Raw genomic sequence first — 21022 nt, 5'->3', positions numbered from 1 at the left:
TTTTTATAGGGATAATAGTATTTTGGTCATAATTCTTAAAGAGTCCTTGTAGGAAAAATGCTGAAATATTTATAGATGATGTGTCATGGATTTTCTTCAGTTAATACAGGATGGGGGAAGTACGCTAAACAAATGTGGCCATTAGTGATGGAAGCTGAGTGATGGCCACATGGGGGACTGAGGGGAGCCCACTATATTATCTCTACTTTTTAATATATTTGAAATGATCTCATTCAAAGTTTTCTAAAACAAGTAATGGCACCACCTCACACCCATTAGGATGATTACTATCAAAAAACAGAAAGTGAGTGTTGGTGAGATGTGGGGAAATTAGAACCGTCATCCACTGCTGAGAATGTAAAATGGTGCATTGCTATGGGAAACATGGCGATTCCTCAAAAACATTACAAGCAGAATTACGATATCACCCAGCAGTCCCATTTCTGAATATGTATATGCCCAAAAGAACTGAAAAGAATCTCACAGAAATATTATATATATCCACATTCATAGAATTCACAATAGCTAAAAGTAGAAGCAACGCAAGTTTCCATCAAATGAATACACACAATGTGGTATCTGCATACAAAGGAGTAACACATGCTCCAACATGGATGAACATGAGGACATTATGCTAAGTGAAATAAGCTGGTCACAAAAAGACAAACACTGTATGATTCCTTTATATGAAGTACCTAGAATACTCAAATTCAGAGAGAGAAAAAATAAAATGGTGGCTGCCAGTGGATGGGGGGAAGAACTGATGGGAAGTTGTTAATAAAGAACATATACGGAGTTTTCATTTTGAAAATGAAGAGTGTTCTGGAGGTTGACTGCAGAGCAATGGGGTATCAACACTACAGACTGCTTAAAAATGATTAAGCTGATAAATTGTATATTCTGCCACAATTAGAAAAAAAAAAAACTAATGAGATCTGTAAGCCTCCTCACATAGAAGCTCAGTTAACAGTTATGACCGACTGATATTCAAACATTAGACAAATACCTGACCACTAAAAAAACTGCAAAAACTCTGACAAACTGCTGTTTAAGCTTCTATACTTTATAACCCTATACCAACATAAATTGCTTCAAAACCTCTTCAGTTTGTAATTTACCCATTACTATAGAGCAGAGATTGGTGTGCATTTTTTGGTAAAAGGGCCAGAGAGTAAATATTACAAGCTTTTAAGGCCTGGAGGCAAAATGAAGGATATTACGTAGGAACCTATATAGCAAGAGAAAAAGCAAATGACCACAAATTTTTATCGACGAAATAAAAAATACTACCACCTCACATATTCCAAAAGGAAAATAAGTAATATAAAAATGATAATGGGAAAAAAATGATAATGGAGTAAAAATTTTTTTGATCCACATCTAATTATGATAAAAATGGAATTCTTTATATGATGATAACATTTTGCTTACTTGGGGCTCAACGTTAGTGTTTCCTTATCATCAGTATTGATTTACAAAGATTTATCTATTAATGTTGATCTGCACTATTTTTTTTGTTCATGTAAAATAAATATGGCAAAGTACAGTCAAGGCCAATTTGGCCTTGTTTTACAAACTGTCCACCTCTCCAGCAGATACAAATGGTTAATCCTCCATCATGTTAGAAGAAGAGTGAAGCTCCATCTCTGAAGTGCTATAGCATATAAATGTTCTTCAAAGGAAATGAAGAGGAGCTAGGATTTAAAATGACATTTACCTTTATTAGATAAAGGTGACAGGAAGGCATCTTGCATTTGTGGTCCATGGGATGAAGCTGTGTCTGTCTCATGATGTGTGGGGCCAATGTTGCTGAGCCAGCTCTGACTTCGCTGGATGTTGGAGATGCCAGCATCCATCTCAAGGTTTAAAAATGGGTCAGCTGACTGAGACTTTAACAGCTGCTCTCCCACTGAAGAGTAGTCCAAGAACAAAAAATGGAGGAAGAAATTCAAAATGCACACACTAACATTTTCAAATGAGCTCTTTTAGCTTCCTTCATCTGCCTACCCAATAAAGACAGTTCAAAGGCAATTACTGCCCTGAAGTGTATCGGCCACCCCAAAACTAGAGACATGGGACTGTAACACAATAGACTAGCCACACAATATTACCTAACAGTTACATCATCCTATCTCTTACTGGAGCTAGGCAAAACTTATATATTATGTTGATCTTCTAAGTGACTTGCTTTGGCTCTTAAGATGACATGCAGTTTCCAAATGCCAAAGTTAAAAGTTTTGGTTTTGATATTCATAAATAATAATTAGAACAGTCTTCATAAAAAGATCTGAATTAAAAAACTTTAAATTTTTCTTTCACCAAAATATACACTTTCAGTTTGTCCTCTCCTAGTTTAGAAGGTGGCCTGTTTCCCTGGAATGAGTTCTGTCAGCTTATTTTGAGGTCCTTGTCTATCTGGTTCCAGAACTCCTTCCCACAATAACATAAGCATGGTAGCTTTTATATTCAGCTAGTTTTCAACTTCTTTATAATCCAAGAATGACTAGATTCTTGAATTAGACTTCAAGGTCATAAGATTTAGAGAAAAAGGTTTTACTTTATTTACACCCTTGGTCAAGCAGTGCACATTCCAACTGATGTACAAAAAGTTGGCTTTTATCCACTCCTAAGTTTGGAATAAAAATAATCCCTTGAATATCAACTAATAAAATGTCTAACTACATGGAGTAAAATACAATTCTCCTTGTACAAGTGACACAAAGTCTACATTACCAGTTCGATATTTTCCATTTTTGAAAGGAGAATTGATAGAAGAGGCTGGGATAATTGGAAGTGGCCACAGGAAATCTTTGTGGAGTCTCTTCAGGGCTATTACAAAGTTGTCTACCCGGGCAGCTCGGGTACGTTCCTTGCAAAGCCAACTAATTAGTTCAAAGCCCAGCTGAGCTGCAAAGCAGCCAAGGTCCTTTAACCTCACGTCTTCTAAGAGGCGCCGAGCATGTCTCCACAGCATCATGTCAATATACATGTTCTCAGCACAGTCACTGTCTTTGCTCCATCTGTAAGTGGAAACACAAGATTATTTCTCCAGAATAAGCTTTACTGGACTTATTATGCAGTAGTACTGATAAAGATGACAAGGAAACAAGCGATCCAAGAACCAATTCTAGTTGACAATGAAGATAAAGCATCAGGACTTCTCCTCCATGTGACACCACAACCCCTGGAACACAGTAGGCTTTTAAAACATTTGTAGAATGAATACAGGAATAGGAAAAAGGGGACAGAAGAAGTCAGACTGGGAAGCAAGTGATGAGTGGCTGATGGAAAGAAAGGGAACAAACCCATGCTGTATTTGAAAAGCCCAATGAGAAAAGGGAAGGAGAACACATCAAAGAAACTAAGGATAGACAGGCAAAATGAAATGAAATTTCTCAGTGTGAGTCTTGCAGATATATGAAAAGAAAACCAATTTTATTTTTTCTTAAATGACAAGGTTTCACAGTGTCACCCAGTCTGCAGTGCAGTGATGTGATCATGGCTCACTGCAACCTGCAACTCCTGGGCTCAAGCTATGTTCCCTACCTAAGCCTCCCAAGTAGCTGGGACTACAGGTGCCTGCCACCATGCCTGGCTAATTTATTTTTATTTTTGTAGAGATGGGATCTTGCTATGTTGCCCAGGTTCATTTTGAACTCCTGGCCTCAAGCAATCCTCCCACGTTGGCCTCCCAAAGTGCTGGAATTACAGGTGTGAGCCACCTTGACAGTCCTAAAACCAACTTTTATAAATTACAACTTGACTATGTATAGTCTTCATCCCTGACTCACATGAGCTAATGTGGGGGAACTGGATTGGTAAATGGATAATGTGGTACTTTAAGTGAGAGGCAGTTTAGCGGTTGGGTAAAGAGCTTGGTCTCTAATGCAGGACTGCCTGGATTCAGATCTTGGCTCCGCCACTCATTTGTTTTGTGAACATAACTAAGTTTATTTTCCTAGGCCTCTGTTTCTTCACCTATGCAATGTGGATAACTCTCAGAGTTATTTAAAGGACCTGGCCAGGCACAGTGGCTCAAGTCTGTAATCCCAACACTCTGGGAGGCCGAAGTGGGCGGATCACCTGAGGTCAGGAGTTCAAGACCAGCCTGGCCAACATGAAACCCCGTCTCTACAAGAAATACAAAAAAAATTAGCCAGGCGTCGTGGCAGGCACCTGTAATCTCAGCTACTCAGGAGGCTAAGGCAGGAGAATCACTTGAACCTGGGAGGCGGAGGTTGCAGTGAGCTGAGGTTGCACGAGTTCATCAGCCTGGGCAACAAGAGTAAAACTCCGTCTCAAAAAAAAAAAAAAAGAATATGCATTTAATGCTTAGAGCAGGGCCTGGCATGTAGTAAGCACTTGTTAATAAACAGTAAAGCATGACAGTAACAAAGATTCAGTAAGCTCTCACTAGGTGCCAGGCACTGTAGTAACAATATAAACATATGTTCACGCTGTCCTGGGAAAAAAAAAAAAAGAGAATATAAACAATATAAAATAAAGAATTAAGTAAGGAAAAAAATGAGACAAGAACACAGGAAGGAATGCACAGGCCTCACAAACCAGAGGAAATTCTCATGATTTGATAATGTTTAGTGTAAATTCATAGTCGTCTCTCAGAAGACAATATCCCATCTATAGGTAATAGCAGTTTCACTCTCCAGCATACAATTCCTTTGGCTCCCCCACTGTTTAATAACTTCTCTAATCAATAGGTCACAGGAAAGTCAAATGCATTAGCACTAAATTTTTATTTTTTATTAAAAGGTATAACTAGAAGGAAGAGTAAAATTACTGACTTTAAGAAGGCTTTTGGATTACCTACAGATTTATCTATCTTCCTTTTTACTTTGGTCCTCTATCATCAGAGGTAATTTAAAAGTTTGTTGCATTTTCAAATCAAAACCTCAACGTGATGCCACCTTACTCCTGCAAGAATGACTGTAATAAAAAAATTAAACAACAGTATAGATGTTGGCGTGGATGTGGTAATCAGGCAATGCTTCCACACTGCCCGTGGGAATGTAAACTAGTACAGCTGCTATGGAAAACAGTGTGGAGATTCCTTGAAGAACTAAAAGTAGAACTACCATTTGATCCAGCAATCCCACTACTGGGTATCTACCCAGAGGAAAATAAGTAATTATTCGAAAAACATACTTGCCACATGCATGTTTATAGCAGCACAATTCACAACTGCAATGACCTCGATGAGACTGGAGACTATTATTCTAAGTGACATAACTCACGAATGGAAAGCCAAATATTATATGTTCTCACTGATATGTGGGAGTTAAGCTATGAGGATGCAAAGGCATAAGAATGAACCATGGACTTTGGGGATTTGGGGGGAAAGAGAGTGGGGGGCAAGGGATAAGAGACAAATATGGTACAGTGTGTACTTCTCAGGTGATGGATGCACCAAAATCTCACAAATCACCATTAAAGAACTTACTCAGGTAACCAAATACCACCTGTACCCCAACAGCTTATGGAAAAAAAAATAAATTTGTGGCATTTGGCCAGGTAGGGTGGCTCACGCTTGTAATCCTGGCACTTTGGGGGGCTAAGGAGGGCACATCACTTGAGTCAAGGAGCTTGAGACTAGCCTGTGCAACATGCTGAAACCCTGTCTCTACTAAAAATACGAAAATTAGCTGGGCATGGTGGCACATGCCTGTAATCCTGGCTACTCAGGTGGTCGAAGCAGGAGAATCACTTGAACCCTGGAGGTAGAGGTTGCAATGAGCTGAGATGGTGCCACTGCACTCCAGCCTGGGGGACAGAGCGAGACTCTGTCTTAAACAAATAAGCAAACAAAAAAACAAAGTTTGTTACATTCAGAACAGGTACATCAAAACCTATTCTAGATAAAGGGGCAGAAACCATACAAAGAGTACAGAAGTGAACTTGGGAGGAAGAAAAAAGGGAAGCCTTCTGTGTGGCCTCTGCTTTTTGGGAACTGAAAAAGAAACTGCAATTGGATTAAATAGTTGTTTTCATTTAAGACCTAATTTTGTAAATGTCCTGAATTGCCATGCGTCATTGATGCCAGAAAGCATTATTTTTTACATCTTTATATTTTATCTATATATTTATATTTTATATCATTATATCTTTATTATTTTACCTTTTTCCAGAGGGACCAGATGGCATGCTTAGTGTTTTCTGTAAACTGAATTTACCGGGAGGAACATTTTCAGCTGACTGGGATAAACTGATGCTTCGATTCCTGAAGAACTCAAATCCACCACTTGAACTGGGTTCCTAGGATTACACACAATATGCAGTAGTGTTAGAGAAAGATGCCAAGTGGGTGTATGGCCTAGAGAAGATGTATAACTTTTGCAACTAACCTGAGCTGTGGGTGTGGATGGAGGTGTCTCAGATTCTCCAGAGCCAATGGCTTTAAGAAATCGAATCATGTGTCGACAAAGGTCCCACTTGCCTTGTTCTAATGCTGTATTGAATAGAAGGGTGGCATGTTGCCTACTTACTGCAGGGACTTCCATATTCTACAAAAACAACCAGGACAGCATTCTTTTTATACTACACAATTTGGGAAGATATGAGCAATTCTTTATCTCCACAGTTTTCTAAACTCAAAGAATGTAGCCACACCACCATAAGGGTTAGTTTAATAGTAAGATTAAAAATTACTGTACAAGGAAAAGTGAGGCAAGTACTCTTCTAAGGTATGTAAACTATAATTTATTAAACTCCCACTGCATGCCAGATACCATACTATACTTTGATTCATTATTTCATTTATTTCTCCCAGTGACTCTGCAGATAGGCATATCATTTGTATTTTACAGGTGTGGAAACTGAGTTAAGTAAATTGTTGAAGATCAGCAGAAAAGGAAGAAAAAAAAAAGGGAGGTTTGCCCAACTCCAAAAAAAAGTCAGGTTTGTCTCCTGTTGCTGTTTTCTAAGGATGTGACTAAAATCATTGCTTTGGGCAACAGCAAGTAGTAAAGTTCTGCTGCACATCCAGAATCCTCGATTTTTCTTTCACAAATTTAACCTGCCTATCTTGGTCTTCATGGAAAGTTGCCTAATAGACAACTTTAATTGTAGTTATTATCTACCATTCCATAGCAACTTAGAAATTCTGCTGAGAAAAAAAAATTATATTGTTAGGGAGATCATTGAAGTTGCAGGGAATGACCCAGAACCAAAAAACTGCTGCATTTATTTTGATTCTATTTTAAAAATCCTATGTCTTTTTCTTTAGGGTTAGCCATGAAATCATACTTCAAGGCCCCCTGGTCTCTCTGCTTGAGTGTCTCCTCTGGTGTCAGTCCATTGCCATGAAGCAAAGAAGCTGACAGGAAATCTGCTTCAGGTGGAGATTTAAACCAGGTTTATGGTTAGCTTCTTATATCAATGAAAACAACTTTGCAGTAACTGTAAGGAATCTTTAAGTGTAGCCTATCAACCGTCAAGCCCTTTTGTCAAATATCTAATGAAATAAATTTTCAGGAGTTGCAAAGAAGCCATTATTTTGAGAAAACTGTGTGCTATGAGGGTCTGTGCTGTGGCAGGCCTGAGCCTTCTCGGCTTGCTCTGGGGAGACTAGCTCAAGGTGGTCTGTTATGACCATGCTCTAATAAGTGTCCCTTCAGCAACCCATACTAAAAGGAAATAAATCTACTATTGTGGGGAGCTCAAACTCACTAATATCCCAAATAATACTTTCTTTGCTATATTTCTTATATAATATTTCAATAATCTTATGTAATATTTCTTACATGTTCCGATATGTATTCTAATACATGTATTAAATTTCTCCAATATATTAAATTTTCAAAATACTGCTCTGAACTTATTAATCTGTTTTAGGCCTATTATGGACAAACAGGAAAAAATCTCTGCAATGTTACTTTATGACATTCAAAGAAATCTGTCTGAATTCAAATTAAAGATATAAAGAGAAAATTTGACTATGAATTCCATAAACACAATCATGGTGCCAAACCAGGACATTTCTATTTTTCTAAGTTTAAGCTCATTAATTCTTGCCCCTTTATAAGAAGAGAATTGTTACCTGTAAGATAATAAGGTAAGAGGCAGCTGTGTCCAAATCCTGAGCCATCAAACATTCCTCAAACAAGTCCTTAGGGTTTCCAACAGCTGCAAAAAGGTAATTCCACAGGGCATATTCAGTCTTCCTGGCACAATGGACAACTGTCTGCAGGAAGAGGGGGAACTCGGTGATAAATTTTGCCACAGTGGGAAGGAGAGGGTCGGGAATGGGCTCCCGTGAGGTAGCTTCTTCTTCCAGTACTTCATGGAGCATGAGCTCCAGCACATGAGGGAAGTAAGGTAATGCGGCACAGGACTGGGCCAAGAGCAAGGCTTGCTCCCCAAGGTTTCTGACCAGAAGTTGACGTAGAATGTGGTGGAGGTAGATCTGAGAGGTTCTCTCCACAACACAGAAAGGGAAGAGCACCTCCAGCTGTTCTCTAGCATTGTTCCGAGTATACAAAGAATCATAGAGCAAAGTGTCATTGACAGCACCAAGGACTAAAGCATCTTCAAACAGAACAGCTAGGGGGTAAATGTTGATGTGGAAAGGCAGCATGATCCGCTGGGACAAGAAAGAATGGGGCTTGCGATGATCCCTCGGGAATAGAGGGAGCCAAACTTTCATCCCTGCACCACCACAGCTCAGCCAGAGGGCCTCTAGAAGGTGACGTTTCTGTTTATTTGCTCGACACGTTGTCCAGACATTTTCAACAGACTGGGCTAGTACAACAGGAGGACAGAATGGCAGCTGGAGAAGGAAAGACAAGAATCAGGTTGTTTTCCTATTAAATTTGTAGGTTAAGTTCCTAGGTACTAGTTTACTAAGTCTTTCAAATGGTAGTATAGTATCTTTGTGGGAAAAGCAAGGGATCTGTTTAGAATTACAGTTAATAAAAGTATCTTGCCTTTTAAAGCATACACACTTAAATCTAAAAAACAAAACAACCCATGAACTTCACCAGTCTATCCCTATTTTCCATTAGAATTTTCAGTGAATGATGGCTAAGCAATAACATATGAAGTATGGAACATGTCATGATCATTTTGGGACCTTATCCTCCAGTCAGTCAGTCTTATACTCAGAGGCTTAACACTAATTCTATGGACCTAATTTTTCAGTTTCCAAATCATAAAATACTCTTCTCTTAAATTCTTTCGTTCCTTTATCCTCATCCCATACCTTCCTAATGTTTGAAGTGAAATGACTTGTACTTTACTCACAAGTTTCCTTTGGTTAGGGCTACTGTCCTTCTCCCGGATCTGTGGGCCTGACCTGTCCCTCTGCATCATGATGAGCTGTCCTGCTAGGTTTAACATAATGCTCTCTGCACCACGAGCCTGAAATTTAAGAAAAAGCAGCTAAATTCATACTTCTGTGTAGGTATGCTTTTGGCATTTTCCCCCAATCCATAAAGTTTATAAGTTAAACAACTATAATACTTACTGAGGTTGTACTATGTATAGCTACGATGGTACAAAGCTTAACACATAATGCAATTAATGAACAACACCAATGACATAAGATTGAAGGCACAGTTGAATGATCCTGAAAAAACTAAGAGAACTTCAGAAGTTTATCAAAATGAGAGATCACTTCAGTGATCTAGCTGCCATAACTGCAGGAAGTTTAAAAGGATGCAGTGGAGCTTGACAGATGAGGAAGACTTTAAGAGTAGAAGAGTAAGGGTTGGTATTCTAGTGGAAGTATGCAATGAAAACGAAGACATGGAAGTACTGGGAAACTGAGAAGACGCTGGCTAGACTAGGGACACTATGAGAACAAAGCTGGATGGTAACAGACTTTCAAGGAGGATTTAAAAAGCCAGGTAAAAGAGCAGTAAGAAAGAAGCCACTACTTATGGTTCTTGAATAAGACAGTTATTTAAAAAATCAGACTTAATCAGGATACTTAGGAGAGGCAGATTTCATGGGTGTTGACTTCAGAAATGAAAAAACAGTATGACTTTTTAGTATGAAAAATTTCAATCAATCCTCAGAGAGCTCAGTATAATCATTTCCTATTGAGCCCTATCACACAGCTTAAACAATTATACACAATAAAGTATGAGCAGCCCTGTTTTCAAGGGAATCTCAGATATCAAGTCATTTCTACCTGTAAAGAGGAAGGAACATTTTGATTAAAAAAATAGAGCTTACTGCTATCCCAGACATGAAAGGTAGAAAAAGAGATGAGCCAAAGACAATTTTCAGGTCAGCTGAGGTGCTAGAGAAGTTGAAGTTATCACTGATAGAAGGTAAGAAGAGAAATTAGGGAAGAGAAAATCAAAAAGTTTCCCGTTTTCTTTTCTTAATTTTAATTAAAAAAAAAAAATCTTAAAGACTTCCAAGTAAAAATGTGAGCAATGACTAAATCAGAGATGACTGTACCAGCATTATAAAACTCCTGAGACAGAAGTTTCCCAGGCACAGTAGCCAGGGGGAAAAGAGCAGAGGGCCATCACCTGAGCTTTTGAAGGCAAAAGAGAAATAGGGAAGCACAGTGTTATATAAACAGAAGGAAAGAGTTTCAGGAAGGAAAAAATGACTATTCAAAAGTTGTGGGATTGTGAGCCAGGCTTTGCTGCATGCTGGCTGGCTGAATTTAAGCTGCCAATATCACTTAGGGTTCATCAAGAAAACAGCAGCCACCCTATATATTCTAGTTACAAAATACTCAGCTATACAAACTGCTCTTGCTTACTGCTCTGGGGGATTGTGTATAAAGAAATGACTAAATAAAAAAATTGGGTATCTGTCCAGAAAATAATTTGGAGGCATGAGAAGCAAACATGGAATTTAGGTGTGTGGGAACTAGAGGAGTCAGACACCAAGGTAACAGTAAAATGTAGCTAGACGGCTGAGGAAAAAGAAAAAGACACAAACACCTGCAGCAAAACAGCATGACTGGGGACTGGCATATACTTCAAAAGACCTTAAAGGCATATACTATAATTTACTACAATATGACTAATGTTTATAATGACTACCTTAAGTTTTAAGATGGTAGATTTCACCACATTTCATACTGCTTCATTAAAAAAGCACGCTTCTCTTTTCTTCAGTGAATGGGTATTATGCTACCTGTATGCTCAAAACCCTCAATTTGACGGAACCCCAAACTCCATCTCTTACCCTAAAAAAATCCCTGGCAGATGATTCTCCATGAGAATTTCAGTAACAAGGAGCTCACTCTCTCATGGAGAGGCTATCATGCTGTTGAAGAGTTCTCACTGTTACTATTTTTTTTTTTAATCTTTAGTATTAAATCAAGACTTACTTTGCTCTAGCTTTATCTTCTCTCTGTAGTAATCAGTCCATTTTAACTTCTTAATCTGCTCTAGCCAAGTTAAATATCTTCTTTGTGAAAGTCCCTCTCAAAACATGGTACAGAGTACTACTGATGCCACTTGGCTGCCTATTCTATCTAGGATATACAAGAGTACTTTTTTAAATATGAAAACTTTAAACATAATTAAAAGTATGGAGAACAGTATAATGAACTTTCACATTGCCATTATTCAGCTGCACAATTATCAAGATTTACCCTATTTACTCCATCCATCCCTGTTTTTTTGTTTTTTTTTTTTTTTCAGTTTTGTCTGAGTATTTTCAAGTAAGATATGCTACCCATTTTACTTCTATATGTTTCATATGCATTCCTAAAACATCTGGACATTTGCTTACATAGCCACAATGCTAGTATCACATCCAATAAAATTTACAATTATTCTCTAGTTTCTCTGTCCATTAGTATTTAAATATCCCTAATTGTTTCAACAGTGTCTTTTTATAGCTGGGTTGAATGAAGATATAGATGAACTTACTGAGTTGGTTCTGTAGGGCAATGATTATTACATTTGCCTCACAAATGAGTTTTACCCACTGCATTTGGTTGTTACGGCTTCAAAGTCCTAGTTAATCTAGAAGATTTGCTCCTTTTTCCTCCATGTTAGTAGCTTGTAGCTGTCCAACAGAATGTCTCGTTTTCTGCTTCCTTGTGGTGTAAATTAGACTTGAATGGAAGATGACTCTCCGCTTGATTTGATTCGGGTTCAAGGCTTTTGGCAATCATTCTTGTGAACTTCATGTTGTATCATCTCAAGAAGCATACCACATCTGGTTTTCCCATTTTTAGTGATGCTAAGATTGATTAGCATCACTAAAATTGATTTTGCTGATTGATTTTGCATCACTCAGGACTGCAAAATGATTTTTAAATTGTCCCTTTTTTTTCACACCTTATATCTAGACTTCTGCAAAACAGTACATTCCCTTATCAGTTAGGACTAACTGGTTACCATTAAATATGGTTTGCAGAGAAAATGGGAGCTGTATTTTTAAAAAGAAAACAAATTTTACCTATAGAAATGAGACCAAGGCCAGGTACAGTGGCTCACGCCTGTAATCCCAGCACTTTGGGAGGCTAAGGTGGGTGGACCATGAGGTCCAAGAGATTGAGACCATCCTGGCCAACATGATGAAACCCTGTCTCTACTAAAAATACAAAAATTAGCTGGGCATGGTGGTGTATGCCTGTAGTCCTAACTGCTTGGGAGGCTGAGGCAGGAGAATCACTTGAACCTGGGAGGCAGAGGTTACAGTGAGCTGAGGTCGGGCCACTGCATTCCAGCCTGGCAATAGAGTGAGACTCCATTTCAAAAAACAGGGAAAAAAACCCCTCAAAAACCAAAAAGTGAGACCAAGATGGTTAAGGGGTCTAGAAGAAACATCACATGAAACAGCTGTAGATATGTCACACGAAATAGTTGGAGATATGGAAGTATTTAGCATGTAGATAAGAAGACAGAGAGGTTTGAGAGAAGAAGCCAAGGAATGGTAACTGTCTGCAAATATTTTGGGGGTCATCATGTAGAAGAGGGAGTAGTTTTTATAACGCCTTGTTACAAAGAATAGAGAATTGGGATAGATTGTAACAAATCAATTTTAGATTCATATAAATAATATTAAATTCCCCGTAACTGGTTAGTCTACTGTACTGTTTTCTAATTATTTTATGGAGGGTTGAGGTTTGATGGAAGTGCCTCGACAGGAAGTAAAAGACAGACTGGGCAGACAGGGATGATAAATCTAAACAGAATTTTCCTCTGACAACAGGTTCCCAGTTGACATCAAGTTTAGAAACCACTGAAATAGGAAGTTATACAATGTGGGTCTTGGTGGCCCTACTTCTTACCCTGTTAACTTTACCCAGAAACTATACTTTACTTTCTCTTTCCTCATAAGTAACTAATTATGAAGCCCTTGCTATTCTATACTCATTCTATTTCTTTCCATTTCCTTTTTCACTGGCCAAGTTTAGACTCCGAACACCGCTGACCCAGATCATTACAATGGCCTCCCAGTTGCTCTCCCTACAGTAGTTTTGTAAAGCAAACATTATAAAGCTTAGATCTAATAACACCTAACTTAAGACACTTTAGGCTTGAAGTCAAAGTCTAAAATTATCAATATTATCTACAAAACTCATATCCTCTCTCACCTTCCATGTCCCAGTCACTCTAAAATTCTTCCAATTCCCTGAGTGTGTCATGTTCTCTCTTGTCCATGGGCCTCTGCACTACTGTTCCTTCCACCTGAAAATCCATCCCCTCTTAACTTAGATAATCTCTACTTATTCTCCAGGTTTTGATTTAAATGACACAGAAATCTCTGATTATTCAGACTATACTAGGTTTTGGAAATATGCTCTCACAGTAATGCATATTACTTTTTGGTACACATAACAGGAAGAATTCATTATGTATGTAATTATTTATTTAATGCCTAAGCAGAAACCATGTTTTTTTAATTTGCCACTGTAATCCAGCATTCTCATACAAGGTAAATTTTAGACACTTAGCATTTATTTGCTGAAACAGTTACTAATATAAACTTCGAATACTAAAAACTGAGATGTAAACTCCAAAGAGCTCTGATAATGGAATGGTACCTGCTGTGGCATTTTCAAGGTGATTCCATTTTCTGTACTCACTGATGTCAGAGTGACAGATACTACCAGGAAAGGGTGAGGAATGTAGCGTGACATGGAAACCTCCTGAAGAACTTGAATACCAGCAGTAGTATTTGGACTGTGAAAACAAAAGATATCCACATACCTCAACAATGCTAATAAGATTTTCTTTCTTTTCCACTAGTAATAGTATTAGATTTCATGCTTATGGAAGACTCAGATGTCTTCCACCTATCATTTTCTCCCTACATATCCTTCGATCAAGTAGGCAAGGTTGAGGGGAGCCAGAGAACATACATGGGGATGAGAGAGAAAGAAAGGGAGTAAGAAATAGGAGGGAAGATGAAAACTAGGGAAGAAGCTATAAGAATACAAATATTTAAGTGGAAAAAACTAGTTGGTTGAGAAAGAATGAAGGTTCAATCACTGAGGCTAGTGAGATGTCTTAATTTTTATCTTGCATTACTCCTCAATCACTCTGCTATTTAATACATACTTCAATCAACCTCTGAGAACAAAAATATAACTCAAGAGGTGTCATCTAAAAATGCTGCAAATAGACCAGATGCCAAGACAAATACAAGGCAACATGCTGCAGCAACAAGCCTGCTGATTTTTACTGTCCCAGACTATAGCCATCTAGCTCAGTGAAAACATATGTCAGTTTGCTAAGGACATGCTTCCTACAGCCTTAAAGCTGTGGAACTTCTTCAAATTCCCACCAAGTATTGGGAACACTAGCAGAGTCAGTAACCATTTATTTTCAAGGTTGTGAAAAAAATTTAGGTTTTTCTAAGGGTTTACCTCATCCCAAACTAGTTTTTCAAATGACCCCAGGAAGATAAGCTAAAGAAATTAGTGCAGAATATTTCTTTTTTCTTAGCTACTATATCAGTATTACTGATTTAAACTCCTTGCTTTTGTTTACTTCTAACAAAACGGAGATTAAACATAAAAGTGGAATAAGTGTTTTGAGAAGACAAAAACTACAAAAGAGAAACGTGATAAAGAGGAGAAAAAAGTAACTTCTTATGCCAGATACTTACCCATCAGATTTTCTTTCAATACTGTAAAGGCATATTGAACAGTCTGCTCTAAATACTATTACCATGTCCTGGAAGACACTAAGCAGTAATGTTTCTGCTTGTGCTTTGATGACATGAGCAAAGGCATTGTCCAGATTTGATGTTCGCAAGTATACTCTAAGCTAAAGAAAACAAAAATAAATAAAATTATAAAAACAAGATAACTACTAGGGATAACTAAATACTTTAGACATGCTGTTTTTTAACTTCTGCCCCCTCACCCCGTTTTTTTTTTAAGCAACAACAGTTAAAAAACCTAAGCTTTAAAAATAAATGGATTATGTTTATATATTTTTCCAGGCTAGGCTCATTCTACGAATAAGCAAAAAATGAAGTAATCAAAACTGAATGCAGTATTATAAAATATTCCTTTTAGACTGCTTGCTTATTTATTTATGAGACGGGCTCTCACTCTGTTGCCCAGGCTGCAGTGCAATGGTGTGATCTTGGCTCACTGCAGCCTCTGCCTCCTGGGTTCAAGCAATTCTCCCACCTCAGCTGGAAAATCCCAAGTAGCTGCGATTGCAGGGGCATGCCACCATACCAGGCTAATTTTTGCTTTTTTAGTAGAGATGGGGTTTCACCATGTTGGCCAGGCTGGTCTCGAACTCCTGACCTCAGATGATCCACTCGCCTCAGCCTCCCAAACTGTTTGGATTACAGGCGTGAACCACCCACCACACCTGGCCTAGACCTGTGTATTTAGACCTAACATACTGAAACCAGCAGTTTCTTAAAGCAAACAAAAAAACAGATACAGTAGTTTCCCTTATCCATGGCTTTGTTCTCCACAGTTTCAGTTATCTGCGGTCCAACATGGTCTGAAAATAGGTGAGTATGGTATACTAAGATATTCTTAGAGACCACATTCATATGGCTTTTATTACAATACACTGTCATAACTGTTTTATTTTATGAATTATTAATATTTTACAAATTAAACTTTATCATAGGTATGTATGTATAGGAAAAATGATAGTGCTATATAGGGTTCACAGTACCATTAACAGTTTCAGGCATCCACTGCTGGTCTTTGAATGTATCCCCTATAGTTAGGGAGGCGTTACTGTAAATCAGTAACTAAATAAATCTATCTCTAAGGATAGCTGTTCTTGTATCATGAAATTTTTTGCTTTTAACTCTTTATTTTCAAATGCCATAGAGAATGTCTGACAGCTAAAATCCTTACAAGAGGTTATCTTAGAAGTCTCAATTGTCATTTAAAAAAATTTTACAGTAATAACCTGAAAAGAAAATCCCACTAGCTAATTTAGAAGCTACATTCTTGATTAAAAAATGTTTTGTTCCGTTTTCAACAGACTATTTTCTATATAAAATTAAATCATGCTTAATAGCTTTAAAATACAAAATTCTGTTATTTCTGAGAGAAAAAACTTACCTCTTCTTGATGGTCATTTATGTTATAACATGCAAGGACCATAAAATCATTCCACCAGGCTAAGCCACCTGTCACAATCATATTTTGCTCCTTAAAATAAAATTCAAAAAAAAGTCACCTTATGCTACCAGAAATTCTAACAAAGTAATAAATTTATAAAAATTCTTATCCAGACAGAGCTCAAATTACTATTATTTTTTGAGATAGTCTCACTGTGTTACCCATGCTGGAGTGCAGTGGTGCGATTGCAGCTACCTGTAACCTCCACCTCCTGGGTTTAAGCGATTCTCATGTCTCAGCTGCTTCCCAAGTCGCTGGGATTACAAGCATGCACCAACACACCTAGCTAATTTTTGTGTATTTTGTAGCGACAGGGTTTCACCATGTTGGCCAGGCTGGTCTTGGACTCCCAGCCTCAAGTGATCTGCCCACCTTGGCCTCCCAAAGGGTTGGGATTACAGGCGTGAGCCACCACACCCAGCCAAAGCTCAAATTATTTCTGCTCTATTCTCCCTCTCTCCCATGATTACTCTAGCGCCTTTACTAATAATGATCCATATACTATTTTCAAAAATAAGTATTTCTTTAAGGAGGCAAATATACCATTAAAAATAACTGGGTACTATATAGCATCATCATTCCCACATCCAATAGGGCTTGGTGTAAATACTGGCTTAATCATTTATAAGATGACTAACTAATCCTAGTTTGTGTGTGTGTGTGTGTGTGTGTGTGTGTGTGTGTGTGTGTTAACTGAAAGATGAGTAACAGTAATGCCTTCATTGGGTGCTATGCAGATGGGTGAGATAACATATATGAAAGTGCCATAAAATGCCTAAAACACAATAGGTACCTAGTAAGTATTGATTTCCTCCTCTTCCAACTGCACGCATATATGTGTACACACACACACACACACACACACACACACACACACACACACACACATATCACACATAGAACAAGAAAGGAATGAGCTCAAATTCTGTGGAAATTTATTCTGATCACATTTGAAAAACTCAAGCCAGAATGTAAGAATAAATCCTCAGGCTAAAGAATTATAGTTACTGATCTTAACAGGAATTAAAAATAAACCAACAATTTTGACACAAGATCCTTTACCAAATGTCAAGTACTTTATCAGAATCAACTCTTGGACATTATTCAGTATCACTTTTTATTATTTGATTTTTCTTATTTTTTAATAAGTAACGAAAATTACTTAGCTATAAACTTGATAGTTATTTAATATTGTAGTAGTTCTCTTATACTTTGAGAAATAGCTTTTTAATCTTGAAAAGACTAACCTGGGTAATGTTTCCAAAAAGTTTCCATTTTTTGGTGAGTAAAGAGTAATGTGCAAAACCAAACTTGCCAACCACAGCAATATTCTGTCCAAGCTTATCAATAGCTGAAAACTGTTAAAAAAAAAAAAAAAAAAAAAAAGAAATTTTCCTTGCAAACCTATACACTTAATTAGGCATAAAGAGCTTAGTATTGTGTCAGGCAAATAGACTATTAATAAATGTTTGCTAATTAAATACTTTAATGTCCAAATATTCACAGTTACATCTGAAAAAATTACAGATGTTAATACACTAGCAGTGTACAATAGATCAAGTGTTTTATTCTTCTCAATACACCCACTGAAGGGCTCTTCCCAGAATGCCTCTTGCAGCAAATCCTAGCCAATAAAAGTTAACACCAACAAAATAACAACTCACCCGTATAGGCCAATTGCTCTCTAGATAGGTGCTGGAAATCTACAGAAAATAATATATCAGTTTGGTAAAACTTATGAAATGTATTTAAACTTAAAGCATTAAGTTATCACAATATAAGATTCATCTTACTTTAGTGAACAATGTTTAAGGTGCCTCCCCTAGTTAATATTAGTAGCAGAACACTTGGAATTTACCAATTGTATACGAATCAATGTTTCACATTTCATGTCTGTTATTTCATGTTTCTAGTTACCAGGCTTTCCTTTCCCCACCCCTCACCCCTTATGATGTTTCTGTTTGTTTTAAATATTGAACTCCATAAATACAGACTGATGAGATTTTCAGAGAAGGCACCCATGAGGGCAGCTATGAATTGCGCAGATCAACAGTTTGGGTTTCCGGATATGAACCATTCCAAAACAACCGATTACAGCCTCAAAAAAAGTTCTGATTTTTTAATGAAAATAATTTCATTACTTTTACAATTTTTGATTAAAAAAGTTATGCTTAGGCCAAGTCCAGTGGCTCATGTCTGTAATCCCAACACTTTGGGAGGCAGAGATGGGTGGATCACCTGAGGTCAGGAGTTTGAGACCAGCCTGACCAACATGGCGAAACCTCCTCTCTACTAAAAATACAAAATTAGCTGGACCTGATGGCGCATGCCTGTAATCCTAGCTACTTGGGAGGCTGAGACAGGGGAAACGCTTGAACCCAGGAGGCGGAGGTTGCAGTGAGTCAAGATCATACCACTACACTCCAGCCTGGGCAACAAGAGTGAAACTCCGTTTCCCCCCACCCCCCAAAAAACCAATGCTTATAAAATTATATAATATAAAAATGAACAAAATGAAATTCTCTATTGCTTAGGGACAACCACTTGTTACCTTTTATTCTATCTCTAAACAAACATGTATATTCATGAAAGAGTGCATGTAAGGTATTACTTTTCCACAGGGGTATTTTACTTACTCATCTACAAGAACTTTTAATATGTTACAATATTAAATCTCTCTGCAAGAAAAGTGGTCAATATATTTTTCCACGTTGTCTGTCTTACATCTTTGAACATGAGGTCTTTGTATCACCCTAACAACACCTTTCAATTTAAATAATTGATATAGGATATCAATGTAGATTAAGTAAATTCTAGCTTTAATGAGACTGATCTCTATAGCTTACTGATTAATTTTCATGAGCACATGTTGGAGTGGGCTGAGAAATAACAGAACCAAACAAAAAAAGAGCCTTCTGTTCCTGGAATAAGAAAAGCTTTGATTTCTTCAAATTTACTTTCATTCTACTCTAAGAAAAGTTGTCACATATTTAAAAATCAATGCCAAATTAAAAAGCCAAGTGAACTGCAATCAAACCCAGTAAGATTGTTTGCATAATGTGAAGACAGAACAAAAATTAAGTAAAAGTAATAAGCTCTAAACATCTGTATTAACCCTGATAAAATTTATTGATAAAACTATTTGTTATACTTCACTTATTATCAAGTGCTTTACTTACTACTTATTCTTTAAGTTGACTTGCTAAGTCAACTTAAAATTCAACTAAATCAACAGCTTAATAAATTAATAAAATTCACTATGGGCTGGGCGGGGTAGTTCACACCTGTAATCCCAGCACTTTGGGAGACCTGAGGTCAGGAGTTCGAGACCAGCCTGCCAGCATGGTAAAACCCCGTCTCCACTAAAAATACAAAAATTAGCTGGGGGTGGTGACAGGTGCCTGTAATCCCAGTTACTTGGGAAGCTGAGACAGGAGAATCACTTGAACCCAGGAGACAGAGGTTGCTATGAGCTGAGATCACACCACTGAACTCCAGCCTCGGCAACAGAGAAAGACTGTGTCTCAAAAAAAAATATTAAAAAGTTACTATGATGAGTAACATTAGTTCAGAATAATGGTAAACTTAAGGTATGACTGGGTGGTGAAATAAAAGTTGAAAGCAGTTTCAATTTTTTTTCAGCAGTCACTAACAGGAGGAGGATGTACCTGAGTGTAACTGTGCCAATCAACTATGGTACTAAAAGGAATCCTCACATCCCTCAAAACTTGGTGTTTCATGAGTACTCATGAAATGTGTGGGTGGGTAATGTGGGAGCTGGGATCTTACTGCAAAAGTGGATTCTAACACAAAGAGTTTCTAATAATGGGAATCAAAGTTAAATCTTACCAAATGATCATATCTAAAGAAAACAATTTATTCTCTAAAAAAATATGAAGTGCCACAAATGATTTATTTTAAAAACTTAAGGTGTTATGTTTAAAATGAAGTTTTTTTTTTTCTTTTTCATGCAGTTTTGTGTCTACAGATAATAAGTATTTTCTCGAGTAGGTCAACTTGGTTGATCTATGTGTCATCTGAACTCTGAGCTCTACCTCTAATACTGAGAACAGGAAACGGCAGAAGTAAGGAGGAGGCAGTTAATTAATGAGAAAAAAAAAAAAAAGAGGTCATGAGAGCACACTCAGGGCACTGAAGTCATGCCACATCATTGGAAAACTGAGTGCTAAGGTGCAGAAACTCTACCCTTATCGTAGAATGTTTCGGTTTCTCTTAAAGAAACTGAATCTGCCCGCCTTTATTATTATGATTTTTAAATTTTAAAGTAACTCTGCTAAAACTCTGTCTCCTGCCTAGACTAGTTTTATCTATAATTTTTGAGACTGTAGGAGGCATCCTACTAGCAAATTTGTTTGTACCAAATATCACACCCAATACACCTGATACATACTGACAGCAAATAAGTGATCAATGAAATATCCTTTTAAGTACTCTCTGCTGAAATCCCTAACA

General features: G+C 37.4%; 1 protein-coding gene across 5 annotated transcripts in view; it reads right to left on the bottom strand.

The window, feature by feature from the left end:
* RIC1 (RIC1 homolog, RAB6A GEF complex partner 1) overlaps positions 1-21022 on the bottom strand; it is a 151411-nt gene that overhangs the window by 6494 nt on the left and 123895 nt on the right. For all 5 annotated transcript variants that reach the window (XM_032291073.1, XM_032291070.1, XM_032291071.1 and 2 more), the window contains 11 exons: positions 18214-18252; positions 17797-17907; positions 16490-16579; positions 15052-15212; positions 13985-14123; positions 9256-9372; positions 8054-8782; positions 6360-6518; positions 6134-6270; positions 2734-3020; positions 1718-1909 (listed from right to left, as the gene is read on the bottom strand). In XM_032291073.1, coding sequence (XP_032146964.1) covers positions 1718-1909; positions 2734-3020; positions 6134-6270; positions 6360-6518; positions 8054-8782; positions 9256-9372; positions 13985-14123; positions 15052-15212; positions 16490-16579; positions 17797-17907; positions 18214-18252 — 2161 coding nt within the window. The remainder of the gene's footprint in view (positions 1-1717; positions 1910-2733; positions 3021-6133; positions 6271-6359; positions 6519-8053; positions 8783-9255; positions 9373-13984; positions 14124-15051; positions 15213-16489; positions 16580-17796; positions 17908-18213; positions 18253-21022) is intronic.

The sequence above is a fragment of the Sapajus apella genome, unplaced genomic scaffold (genome assembly GCF_009761245.1).
Source record: "Sapajus apella isolate SASKATOON/1434 unplaced genomic scaffold, GSC_monkey_1.0 scaffold24, whole genome shotgun sequence".
Classification (NCBI taxonomy): Eukaryota; Metazoa; Chordata; class Mammalia; order Primates; family Cebidae; genus Sapajus; species Sapajus apella.
The sequence above is the reverse complement of the archived record's forward strand: the minus strand, read 5'-3'. Positions and strand labels throughout refer to the sequence as shown.